This window comes from Aptenodytes patagonicus, chromosome 2, assembly GCF_965638725.1.
Source record: "Aptenodytes patagonicus chromosome 2, bAptPat1.pri.cur, whole genome shotgun sequence".
In the NCBI taxonomy this organism is placed as follows: Eukaryota; Metazoa; Chordata; class Aves; order Sphenisciformes; family Spheniscidae; genus Aptenodytes; species Aptenodytes patagonicus.
Genome location: NC_134950.1, coordinates 57,499,137 through 57,512,577, shown reverse-complemented (window position 1 = coordinate 57,512,577; position 13,441 = coordinate 57,499,137). Strand labels below are relative to the sequence as shown.

The 13,441-nt window shown below is 42.5% G+C and overlaps 1 protein-coding gene across 6 annotated transcripts in view; it reads right to left on the bottom strand.

Moving 5' to 3' along the window:
• The window catches only part of MTCL1 (microtubule crosslinking factor 1), a 113,023-nt gene that overhangs the window by 7,222 nt on the left and 92,360 nt on the right, over nucleotides 1-13,441 (bottom strand). For all 6 annotated transcript variants that reach the window (XM_076329953.1, XM_076329955.1, XM_076329956.1 and 3 more), the window contains 4 exons: nucleotides 10,968-11,222; nucleotides 6,496-6,801; nucleotides 3,643-3,674; nucleotides 668-2,228 (listed from right to left, as the gene is read on the bottom strand). In XM_076329953.1, coding sequence (XP_076186068.1) covers nucleotides 668-2,228; nucleotides 3,643-3,674; nucleotides 6,496-6,801; nucleotides 10,968-11,222 — 2,154 coding nt within the window. The remainder of the gene's footprint in view (nucleotides 1-667; nucleotides 2,229-3,642; nucleotides 3,675-6,495; nucleotides 6,802-10,967; nucleotides 11,223-13,441) is intronic.

Below are 13,441 nucleotides of genomic sequence, written 5' to 3'. Positions count from 1 at the left end.
TACACTGTTGACAGCAAAATATCAATAGAGAGTTCTTAAACACTAAGTATATATGTGCTTAGACTAGTTGATTATCTTTTTTTTTTCTTTTTTTTTGTGAGGCTGCACCAGTCAGTACCAAATGTCATGCCATTTAATCACATTCACAGACCCAAGCCAAACTTAATCAGATATGTCCAGAAAAAGTATGCTGAAGGCCCTGAAGTTTCGGTTCAGGGTATTGTAAAGGCTATTTTTCACACAAACTTGTTAACACTCATTCTTGCGTAGGAGAAAGAGTCTACCTTTCCACCCAGCATAAGAGAAATTTACTCAAACCTAGAGTCCCTAGCGCATCTGTAACGTGTTGTGTGTTTTGTGACAGAAAACCCTTATCCCAATCATTCAGGGAACAATTTTTACCCTGTAAAGGCATCTTTATCCTGTAAAGGATAAAGCTCTTCTGATGCTTTCAAGCCCGATAAGCTGTCAGGATAGAAACTCAATTCTTTAATGAGTTCTTCAGTGACTAATCCAATAGTTTCATGACTGGGACTCGCTGGTGGTACCTTGACAGGACTAGGATATTCATTGTAAATACTCACTAGGACTGCAAGAGATCTCATAATGCATTTGTTCAAAGAAGAGTGCATTTAGCTATAGGAGGAAAAACAAACAAACTCATTACCTCTATGGACCCTGGATCTACTTTGACAATTTCTCCTGTGCTGTTGTCATTGCTAAGATTTGGTGGGCTGTGTGAAGGTAGCCTTCTCTCTTCCTTTAAGGCATGCTCCAGAAGTTTCTTACTCAAGATCCTGGAAGCATTTTCTGTAAGCGTATACCCTGGAGGAGCAGATAAGTCCTGCCTGATACTTGTCACCTCAGTCCCTTCTTCCTTTTGTGTCTCTGTCCCCAACCGGAGAGGACTGGGTGATCTGCCACGGGCATTTGTACATGGCTCCTGCACTGGGCCCAGTTCTGGTCTGGGTTCTGCTGACCTGGACCGGCTGCTAGACCTGGGGCATTTTTGGAAGGTCTCATGAAAGATGGGGCTATGGTCAATAATGTTGAACAAACTGGAGAGGCCATCGTTGATGGTGGTGTGGACAGGACTCTCCCTTGTAGTAGTTGATCTAGCCCAAGCAGACTCACTGAATCCTTTTTGAGGTGTGCCAGGCAAAGTCCGGTTATTTGGCTGGTCTGATTTGGGAAGGATTTTTCTTTGCAACTTTGGAGAGCCATATTTGGGGGAGCAGCATGTGCGTTCAAACTTAGCCTGGACCTTTTCAATGACGGGGGTCACTTGCCTGCTTCTTAGGCTTCTGGATGGTGAAGAGACAGGCGTGGACCCCCCCTTTGGTGTCAGACACTTGTGTGGACTGCTGGTGATACTGCGCAGAGTTTCCGTCTGCAAGCCAACACTGATCGTCTGGGTGGTCTGCGTCCCTGTCGTTCTCATACCGTTGGTTTGACATGCGGTGTCCTTAAACTGAGGCTCTGTTGAATTAGAGTTAGAGCGTATTGCGTTTCGGACAGAGAAAGCGACCTCCTTCATATCATCACTCATGTTTTTGGACATCTCCAAGCTGTGCAAGGGTGAGGCAAAGCCCACAGTAGTGCAAATAGGACGTTCAATGGGATGAAGACCACTCTCCAGAAAATCCTTATGATGTTTGGCCAGGTCACAAGACCATCTTCCAAACATATCTGAGGAAGCACCTTTTGTCTCAGCGACATTCCCCATAGCTTTGGTCACCGAAAACAGGAAGTCCGGCTCAACCTGGTTTTTCCCTTCACTGCCAGCTATTACCGAGTTATCAAACCTACGGACAACCGGTGGGCTGTGAAAGACCCGAACTCCCATTTTTTCAGTTACACCATGACTCCTGGTTGGCTGCTTCTGGCAGTGCTCCGGGCTGGTCATGGTGTTAGTTGTCATAGTGACACTGGTGGTGAGGTACCATGATGATGCCTGGAAGGGATCTGAAGCAGGATCATTCCCAGCTTTCCCAATTTCTGACCTTTCTGCCCAGCCTTCAGCAGGCTTCTCGGTGGCCCCACCATGGTTCCTAGTGTTACTGTAATCCCAATTTTTGTTAAACTCTTCGATGTATTTCAGATCATCAGGTGACAGGGGAGGGGTTAAGTCATCTTTGCTGCTGGATGAAGGCAAGTTTTTTTCTGGTAGAAATGGAGAAATATCCATCAGGCGCTGAAATTCTGACATGGAAGAAACGGACATGGCCCTGGAGAGGGGAACACAAGAGTGTCACTCATAGGCTTGGAAACTCTCACAGAACGACCTATTTTCAGCAGCAAACTAACTCAGGAAACCTGACTTTCACTATCTGCTTATGTATGAAACCACTTTAGCCCTCTCTTTCATTAAAGTTCCCTTTTATTATTTTTAAAATACCTGTGAAACGCAGGCATTCCTGATGTGTCATTAGAAGTACCAAATGGCTTATTAATGGCTCTTAATTTACTGCTTTCTCATGGATTACTGTTTGGCAAATGTCTGAAATATGGAGCAGCAGGATGCATTTCAGAAATACACCATTCATAGAAAACGAGTCTTCGCGACAATACGAGGCACGCTTTTCAAAGCAAGCGTGGAGTATTTCTGACTTGCTGGGAAACCAGCAAGTCCACCTCCACTCCTGAGATTGCCCAGGCTGCACAGCTGGTGCGTAGCAATGTGGGACATCCAGCCTAGATGCTGTTACATTGAACTGGCTTGGTGAGTTGAGCTCATGCTATAATTCAACTAAAGGGAATCACTATGTGATACTGCTGGATTCTTGGCTTTCCCACACTTTGCTACTTCGTACAGATCACAAGCATTCAGCTGAGTTGTCCTACTGCTTCGCTTTAAGAAAAATCAAACAACAAAAGAAGCTTTCTGAATGGGACTACTTAAAAACGCAAATGAGTGTAGTTATCAGAGTCAGCTCAATGGGGTAACTCAAGCCGGGTGAGGATTCAGCAAGCAGTGGGTTTTATATATCAGTGGTCCGGAGGATACAGTAAAATCACGCTGTGAATTTTTAATCAAGAGCACCAGCTGCAGTTAGGGTGCATCTACATTAGGGAGTTAGGTGAGATCAGGAGTGCAGTTTTGAAGTGGATCTCCTATTCAGGTGCTCTGGTTTGCATCAGGGGGCAATCTCAGACAGCATGGGCTGGGTTCCTTTGGGATAAAAGTGAGCTGGAAGATGTTCTCCAGAAGCACAACTAATGCACTCTAGGCTTAAGTGGGTATTCAGCCCATGGGATCAGACCAGAACTAGTCCAAAGCAAAACATCCTTGACATGCAGGGGCATGTCAGGTCCTCAGCACCAACTGTTTTCCTCTATATATTGATGTCTACAGGTCTGTACTACTTGCTAAGGTAGGCGTAGCCTTCAGTGTAAGCTGCAGCTTCATGCACGTTCATACAGTTTGATCTTTGTGCACCACAGCTGAATGTGGCCCAAGTTAATCAGAGTAGAACAGAAGCATATTGAGACAAATTAATCCCTGGGTAAATCCATTAATCGGGCTCGCAGGCTGCTTAGGAAGTGGCATGGCTATGCCTCGGCTCTGTGGTTTGGGTGCCAGAGAGCTATAGCTCTGGCAGCTGAATATTTGCTGGTTTTTTCCCTGTAAGTTTTACCCACCTTTGAAGATTTCCTTTGTGTGTTTCTTCCTCCTGAATAAAAACAGAAACAAACAGCATAAGTTATTTCTGAACCTGTTGGTGGCATTAGCTTGTGGGTGTTCTGTCATTCACTTCCAGTTAATTCCACCAGGTATGTTTGTCTCTAAAAAGTGGTTGATTTTCCCTCTGATAAGGAATCTTAAATTGCCAGTGGGAATATCCTTCCTTTTGTACATGGGTAGCAGAATGGGCAATCCCATCAGGACAACAGACTGCACGGGGAAAGCCTGTACACCAAATCTGCAACAGCCTTGAACTTTTATAGTCCCGTGCAATCACAAATGGAAGTAAACTGCAAATGGCTTTTTTCCACGTGTACAATGTATTATTTTGGACCGTATATTTGTGAGTGAATTTGTTCTGTGGAGTTAATCTGCTTTATGCCAGAGACCTAGCTGTGCTGAAATAAGAGATAAACCGGGGTCCTTTGACATAAGACTTCATTATATGTTCTCTAGGAACCAACAAATGGCACCAGTTGAAACTCATAGCTATATTAATAGCTATATTAAATGTGTGGGAAGACTATGACTAGTTTCATAGGGGGAATACCTACAGCTTGCTAACGGCATTAAGATGTTTTTATGGCAATTATTTCCCTGTGACAATTCCCATAATGAGCTGGGTTTTTTAATAGATACTTCTGAAGCAATTGCTCTACAGTTATTATTTTAACTGTTTCCTTCTATTTCTAATATAGGGAATACAAAATATGATCAGGAAAAAAAGAGTATTAGTACCTATTATTTTTATTCGACCTCATGAAATCAAGAAAATTACCAACACAGAAGTGTATTTCAAATTGTGACTATTCAAAAAAAGCAACGCTTAACTCTGCAAATACATTTCTGGTATTTATCCAGAGTCAGGGGAAAAAATAGGAGTAAACTGATCCTCCTTTCATTCACTCTAGTGTATGTCTGGAATAATGTTGGTGGCTTCAGTGGAGCTACTACAGAGTAAATCTGATCTAACTAAATGGAGAATCAGGCTGAAGGCTGGATTGACTTCTACTGCAGTTAGTACCACAAAGAAAATACAGTGGAGAGGAACAGTCAGCAGGCTGCAGCTGCCTCTCTGCATCCTCAGTTAAGCTATTCATTAAACTCCAATCAGTCTTGCCTGAGCAAATCCTCTGAGGGGAAATGACTTTGCCCAGGTTTCACTAAAATATGCTTTGAACGAAAGAAGCTATGCAAATACCACCAAGGACCAACACTTTGCTGCCAACACTTTTGTTAATCGTGGTAAAGTCTGAAAAACAGAAAAGGGAAGAGAGATCTCCCTTCTTAAATAGCAGACTGAATTTGAAGGAAAGAAAACAGCAATCCAAATTAAACACAAAACATAGATCCCTGACACTGGTACCAACATTCTTCACTGAGCACTTGGACATGTATGAAATAAAAGCTAAGAAATAAATATAGGATCCCACACCACCAGCCGTACATTTGTGGCACTGAGGGAGGAAAATCTAACTGGAACACACAGGTACCTACAGCTACTTAAAATGTGAGAAGTGCGGTCACATTTCTTGCTTCTCAATCTTTTTTCTCTTCTTCCTCTAAAAGAACTTGATTTCCCAATCCTTTAGCTAAGTAACAATGTTATACATCTCAAAGAAATGCTTGGGTCAAATTTTCACAGGCGCACATGTTCCAGCCAAGGCACACCAGTGAACCTGGTCCTGCAGGGAGCTTGAGATCTGACCTGTTGACAAACTTTTCCAGAGTGGTCAAATTTTCAAGCCAGAGTACACAGATACATCTTTGACTAGGAAGCTTCTGCTTCCCTATTTGCTGTAGTATGTACACCCAACTGGTATTTACGTGCTCAGAGCACAAGCCGAATGTCTAACCCATGTGCACAAATCTAAATTTTCAGGCAAGAAGAAAGTACTCAAAACTTGCATCAAGCAGCGTGCTGCCTGCTTGATAATTTTAACTTCCGGCAGTCTCCAAATGCTCCTTGTTCTGTAACAGCCGCTAACATTCAAGGAACAATAGAAAATAAAGGAGATACTAGCGTTTTGGCATTGTAATGTGTTTTTAATTTCACAGGAACCATTAAAGTGTATGGTTGTGGTCAGTGTGAACATTCTCAGTGCCACTAATATAATATGCCAGTTCACAGGCTACTTCGTACCAGCATATGGGGACGGCGACCCTGGGTTTCATTCAGCAACAATATAAACAGAACTGTGAAGACCTGGAACCGGTGAAAGTAAGCCTGTGGTGGTGCAGATTTTAGCAGGACACAGAATACATTCACTATGACCCAATGGCATCTCTTAGCACTGTGTTTTACATCTTTATAGCTTTACGGTGTAGTCTGAGGGTAGGTTACTTTGCTGATGAATAACAACTTTATTTTTTTGAATATCTCATCTCACTTATGCTAATCTATTTAGAAGGCAACCACAACGGAACAACTAGAATTGCCTCTCTACAGCACTTACTGCTTTACTAACAAAATATAACCCATGTTTCTTCATATATATGTATCTACTTACAACTGGAAAAGATTTAAGACCTTCTAAACCAATATGTTGTGTCAAATATAGTTATCATACATGGCCACAAGGTGAGGTAATCTTTGAGACCTTTAGGCTGGCTCCCAGTTTCTCAGGTGATTGACACTGGTGTAGTCAGCTCATAACAAGGAACAAAATCTCATCCATACCAAATTCACTACTGGGTAACCGTAAGCAGTGCCCGTGACACAATATCTCACTTCCTACAGCAGGGATGCTGTACCAATTCTGACATAAGAGACAACATGCTGGCTTGATGAAAGGTAGAAGAGCGCATACTTCCGTTAATCCAGTCAAGAATTTCTCCCGCTCCAGCTGCCGAGACCGGTGCTCATCAGACTCATCGGGGGAATCAAGAGACAGCGACTCCAGAAAGAGGTTTTCCGTGGCGCTGCACCGATCGCTCTCCTTCAGCTTAGACAGTGACCGATCGTCAAACTGAATGGCGTCTGAATCAGAGTAGGACCTTGACCCCATCGAACGAGGCACGTGAAGGCTCCCCTGGGTCGTAAATGGACGAAGGTTACTCTCCTTCTGGTCACACAGAAAACCACCTCCTCTTCGCGGGCTCACTTCTTTCTGAAGCTAGAAACAAGGCAAATTAAAATGAACAGCAATTACATACGTAGCATATGGCATTCTGCAGAACTCATCCTTCCCCAGGAGCGAGGCACCCATGACTTGGGGAGGCCGAGATCACCGCCTGGCTCCAGGCACGCCGGCTTTGCTGCACTGGTCCTTCCACAAAGGGAGATGTCTCTAGGACTTTGATGCTATTACTCATGGGATTTTGAGTTATTAAATGTGTATATGTATAGTTTTGCTTGTTTACATATATATGTATACATATATACACACTGTGTGTATATATACACAAAATAATGCATCTACCTGTAATCTGATTTTTTAAAGAAACAAATCAACACTGACTGTTAATTAGAAGCAATCTTGATATGAGATCCTAAAGCAATAGAAGTCGAAGCTCAAGGAAGGGTGAGTGACTTGGAGTCTCATCAAAACTAACACATTTTTCCTCCAGTCAGCAATACAAAGGTTGCACTTTTATGTACATCACTTGTTTCCAGAGGTGGAAAATTCCATTTAACAAAAGACGAAAGCTTTGTTTTAAAGACTGTCTAGCCCTAATGCATGGCTAGAACGTTGACTATTTGTACAGAACAGCATGGTCAAAGGGATGAATTAGGCATGCAAAGCATGTTTGAAGAAAAGGCATATTTATAGAAGGGCCATCAAAGTTATTAACTCTACACTTTGCAAAAGCTGGGTGAAGAGAGGGTGAACCACTAGTGCAATTGAAACTACTTCCAATCTTAAAATTAGATTATGTGATCAACTTTTCCTTTGATTGTAAATACAACAGGAATGATGAAGTAAGTGATGTTTTCAAACTTGATGAATGACAGCAGGAGTCTGATAAGCAACTCTGATGTTTTGCTAGAGCAGCCTGCTAAGGTTAGTGACAATAACCTGCAAATGCAAGCCATTCCCTAGGACTCTGGAGACTGAGGACCTGCAAAACATATTATTTTAGTCTTCTTGTATGTGTTTGGAAAAATAAACAGAAATTGTATGGCCTAATGTAGATCAAAACATTTTAGGTCTCAAATGACTACATTTGCACTTGGGCTGAAGTCCGTGAGGTTTTTGCTTGATTCAGGTCTACAAAAAGGTGAATGCATCTTCAGTGTTTTGCTCATGATATACAAAATCTGAAACAGTTTTACTGGAAGGAGCTAATGTAAGGTATCCTATAAAGGTAGGGGCCAGAAGGTATATCTCAAGAGATCCTGGGGTCCATTCCCCAGTATATGGGGCAAGACCCAAAGCAAAGAGAAATGGTAATTGCATGTTTTCTGTATACACAGTTCCAATTGCAAGCCCTTCCAGATTTCCAGAGATCCTATAAGGATAATGATTTGGGAACCTTTATGAGAAAACAGAACAGTTTACTGGCTCACTGTCTGAATCTCAGACAGCTGACAGGAGAATTAAAGTGAGAAATACTGGCCTAACTTTTCAAGAGTGACTAAAGATTTTGAGTCCCCATGTGTTTAATCATTTCAACACATAACATTTCATACATGTGATTTTGTGGGTTTAAATATTTGTTAGTGTGCTCTGTGCACAGTTAGCTTTAGGAGCACAGCGGAGGGGGATTCTCTAAGTGAAAACAAAGTGACAGTGTACTTGAAAAGAAAAAAACAACTTGGAGCTCTGAAAAAAAGTAGGCCATCACGTTTTTTATATGCGAGCGGTATTCCCATGACCATCCAGAGTAAAGTATTTTATATATTTTATACATTGGTGTGAGCTTCCCCTTTATCATACATGTATTATTCAGGAGCTGTGTGAAAGCAGACAGGCATAAAGCATTAGTATGAAATTTGGCACACACACTTCTGCTATCTCTTAGACTCTGTTTTTCAAACACATACACTGTAGTCTCCTCATCCTCTATGTATTGCCATACATGGAATACACACAGAAAAACCCTGGGGAGAAGGACTTCAGAGATATACTAATTGTTTCCATATAAAGCAGGGCATGACTGCAATCTGGGAGGATATTCAGCTAAAAGCCTGCAAATATTTGGAAGCTTCCTGTCACACAGGGAAATGTTTGATTATAAGCAAAGATGGAGTTATGAAGTTTTGCAGGCAGGTAGCCAAGATTTCAAATGCTATTTCTGATCATCTAGTCCTCTGAAATTAGCTTGATATAATATTTTTTATTTCCCCTATCTATTGCTAATTCTGTGTACAACTCTGTTGTACAGTAAATATATAGTTGAACCCTAGAGGTTTCAGAATAGGAACAAAAGAAATCAGCTCCAGGACTAGTTAAGAGCTATTTTGTAGGCTCTCCCAAGATGACACTGAGAAGTTATGTCCAGTTTAAATAGAATTAAAGGCTAGGTAACATTAACAAGGATTTCTCTGTTGCTTCCTTCAATGTGCCTTATTCCCAGGGAACAGAAAAAGCAGTCTTTAACCAGGTTAAGTCCCTCAAGCTATTGAGGATACCCTGAAGAGATAATATTAAAAAATACAGTTCATAGGGACAGCAACATAAACATCCAAAGAGGCACCAGTGACTCTCCAAAGAAAAGTTTATGTCCACATTCTTAGTATATTGGGAAATTTTCTGAGGGTTATTTAATTCCCATTTTGCATGAAGGATCCACAGGAGGCAGTTTGGTCACTGAAACTCAGCAGTTAGAAACCAGCTCAGTGAAACCATGGAGAACTCGGCATCTTCTACCGCTGAACCCTGGGAATCGGGTCAGTTGGATGGAGAGCTCTGCTACAAGCCTTCCTAGTTCATATGCGTTGGTTGTTTCATCTTAGGAGACGTACTATTGGTCTGCATTATAAGGCATCGTAAGGGCTAGCTTGACGAGCTGCATGAAGTATACGCAAAACCCCTCAGATAAATGGGAGATTAAAAAATCCAGAATATAGTTTATTGATATTTTTAAATTAAGAAGCTCAAAAATCACTTTTCTTGGTCTGTAAAACCTTCCTATTGGTCACTGCCCACTCAGACCTACACTTTTAGTATTGATTTTAGAAATATCTGTAGAGTACAGCATTTTTCTAAGTGCTTCTCTGTGGGTTTAACAGCTATAGCTTAAACTGAGGTTTAATGTTGCACTCATAATATTTACAGCCTGGTGTCTTTTCTTTAGCTCCTTGTTGCAGCCCAGGCATGGGTACATGAGACACAGATAAGGAACCCTTTTCAAAAACCGGTCATGAAGTTACACCGGGCTTTCATCAACTTAACCTGTGAAGCTACTTTGTACTTCATTCAAGCGTAGTGCTCCCTAGAGAGCATGCACAAATCTGGTGCAGTTCCATTTCTGATGTCCTAAGGACAGAAAGTATTCAGTTAATTGAGGACCCACAATTTCAGTTGTTTTTCTTACTTTTCCTGGAATGCATGACTCAGAGCTGAACAATGTTCAGTCAAAAATGGTGTATTAACTCTCCTTCATTAAACTTTTTATTTTTTCTGTGGCTTCCAGCCAGATAATAAATCCATTAGGTATAATTTGGCTCTAATACTAAGTAGATAAAAGTGCGTATGGGCATGAAAAACAAGGGGACAGGTATGCAATTATCAGATTTGCAAATGATAGCAGAGGTATGTACAAAATTAATGTGAGCAAGGTCAGAAGTGTCTTCTGAATATTTAGTATTGATAGCTATCTATTTGTTATCAGTCAGGGCTCCTCATGCTAACCCCTGGGTTCCTTTGCTAGAGAAAAAGAATTCAGCTGAGACTGAATAGTCGCAGCAGCTGCATCTTTGGTGGCTAATTCACAGATGAACAAACTTTTCTGGCAGGAAGTTGTATGTCAAACCTTGAATAACCTTGCATGTGGGGTTGAGCGTTTTAGCACGAAGAGATGAACAAAAGCTTTCAAACAGAATCAATCGATGTGACCATGCCTGTCCGGGGTAACTGAAATGAGGCAGGAAAAATGGCCTTTAACCTGGAGCTGATTTCTCATAAGTGGTCTTTTATAGAGATTATGAGCATTTTCCTTTTACTCCCTTGTGTGTGTAAATTGTTTTGTTGCATGAGAAACACTGATGTAGCCAAGGAACCAAAATTGTTCCTGTGCTGCTTCTTAACGCAGTCTCTTGACCTTGGCCTGAGTGTAGTAATGGTGCAACGCCTTATGCTTGCAGCCAGCCGTTGCTCACCCCAAGATGATTCCTTACCTGCTCTATCCGCCTGAGCAGCTCCTTCTTTTGACGCTCCCATTCTTGCCGGTCTCTATCAAGCCTGTCCAGGAGCTCCACCTTTTCCCGGTTCCAATTCTTCTCACTGTGCTGGATTTGCCAGCGGAGGTCCATCACCACACCATGACTCTCAGCCAGAAGCTTCTTGTGCTCCTCTCTTTCCCTTTTAAAAGCTCCCTTTGCATCAGAAGTGAGGCCTGTTTCTCCTGAGGTGTTCTCACTCTTCCCTTCCAGCTGGTATTAAAATAAAACATTACTAGGACATCAAACTTTCTGTGGTAAAAGCCTGTGTCTGACAATGAATTTGAGTTAAAGACCTAACTCCACAAAGGTAATGGCAAAATTATGGCAATTCTTAGCTCTTAGGATCTCAACAAATGATCAAAGATGTTCAACTTGAAAAACGTTTTAAAATCAAGACAGTGAAAACCATAGGGAATCATTTCTCAAGCTCTACCAGCTCATGTTATTAAGGCATCAGTTCTGATCTTTCTGCTGGGAGTGTGGGTACCAGCAATGAAGAAAACATGGAGATGAACTCCACCCTCATCATCATCATCTCTGAGACAATCGCCAGGACAATGTCCTCAGCCACTGCTCCGCCTGTGTGCCCCCGAAACCTAAAGACAGTGCATTCATCTTCTGAAGAGACTTTTCCCAGAACAACCCTCAGCAATAGTCTTATTGTACAGCTCCTCACACCTTCCAAAATAAGAGGGTGTTAGCAGCACAAGATGTATCGAGAGCATCCTCCCCGTCTCTGTAGGTTCTGCTGTCTGAATTGATTTCTAGGGCAGTTAGCTGATGCTACCTTCCCTTCCTTCTCATTCACTTCATGCTCAGGGATCACCTTGATCAGATCAGAAGAGCTGGCCCAAGGTAATAGATTTATAGGAAAATGCAGGCTTGATGGGTTGTCAGGAGGTCTCTAGTCCAACTCCCCGCTTCCAGCAGGGTTGGCTCTGAGATCAGGCCAGGTTGTACAGGGCTTTGTTCAGTTGGATCCTGACAAACCTCCAAGGACAGAGATTGCACAACCTCTCTGGCCAACCTGGGCCACTGCTGGACTGTTGTCAGAGTGAAAAAAGTGCTCAATGGTTTTGTGTAAGTTCAAGTGAGTGAAGAATTTATCTCTGAAGTCTGACCTTTTGTTGACAACTCAGTAGATGTGTGAGTGACTCAGAATGGGATACATCTCCGTCCCCTGGCTCTGCAGGTGAACTGGAGTGAAAAGCAGCGAAAACTCATTTCCGCCTCTGAAGTTAAAGTTATCCTCAAAATGGAGAGGCAGCAGGTCTGCTGGGAAACATGCTCCTTTAGCAAGAGAGGACGACAACACCTTCATGTTGCCCTATGTGGAAAATAATCCCAAACTTTCTGAGCAAAGGGAAGTTCAGACTGGATTCAGGAGTGAGGCTTACTGTCTCTGGAACAGCCTCCCCAAATAAATGGCAGAGGTGTCATTGCTTGGCTCATTTAAAATTGTACTGAGCTATAGAGAACATCCTGTTACAGCCACTTGCATTGACAGGGAGATCTTAAAACACCTGCGTCGTTCACCACTAATTTCCAAGTCCAGTTGTTTTCAAACGACCAACCGACCAACTGACCAATCAATCAAAAAAGTAAATTATAAAAAAGCAGCATCCTGTTTTAACAAAGCTGACGTGACACTATCTTTCTCACACTTATTCTGTTTGTGCAGTGTAAATTTGTGGGACCAGCAGTGATGCGTGAGAGGCTGTTCTGCACACAACTGCACGGCTTGGTGGTGGACCAGAGGTGCCGTGGGGCAGAAACGCAGAACATCCCAGGAGAGACACGGAGAGACACCTCTGTGCTGCAGATCCACAATGGGAGACACCATGATGGGCAGCGCAACTCCTCGAGAAGCCAGAAAGCTTTGCTGCTTTCCTACCCACTGACTGCCCATGTTAGTTCAGCAATATGTAAAAATAATCGCTGCCAGTTTCCAAACTCACCACTAACTTCAGGTAATGGCCTTTCGCTCCTTGCTACATCTTTCCTCTGTCCATCCACAAGTCCCCAGCTCCATTTCATGGTGCTGCGGGAGTCAAAGTTGCTGCTGCAGCCATCGTCAGCCATGTTGGCACCCATTGTTTTAGGTTTGGTTGCTTTAATTTTGTTCCAGTATTTAAAGGGTGGCTACAAAGAAGATGGAGACTCCCTTTTTACAAGGAGTCATATGGAAAAACAAGGGGTAATGGGTACAAGTTATTCCTGGGGAGATTTCAATTGGACAAAAGAGGAAAATCTTTTACAATGAGAACAATCAGCCATTGGAATAATCTGTGGTGGATTCCCCAACATTGGACACTTTTAAGATTCAGCTGGACAGGGTGCTGGGCCATCTTGTCTAGACCGTGCTGTTGCCAAGAAAGATTGGGCTGGATGATCCTTGAGGTCCCTTCCAACCTCATATTCTATGATTC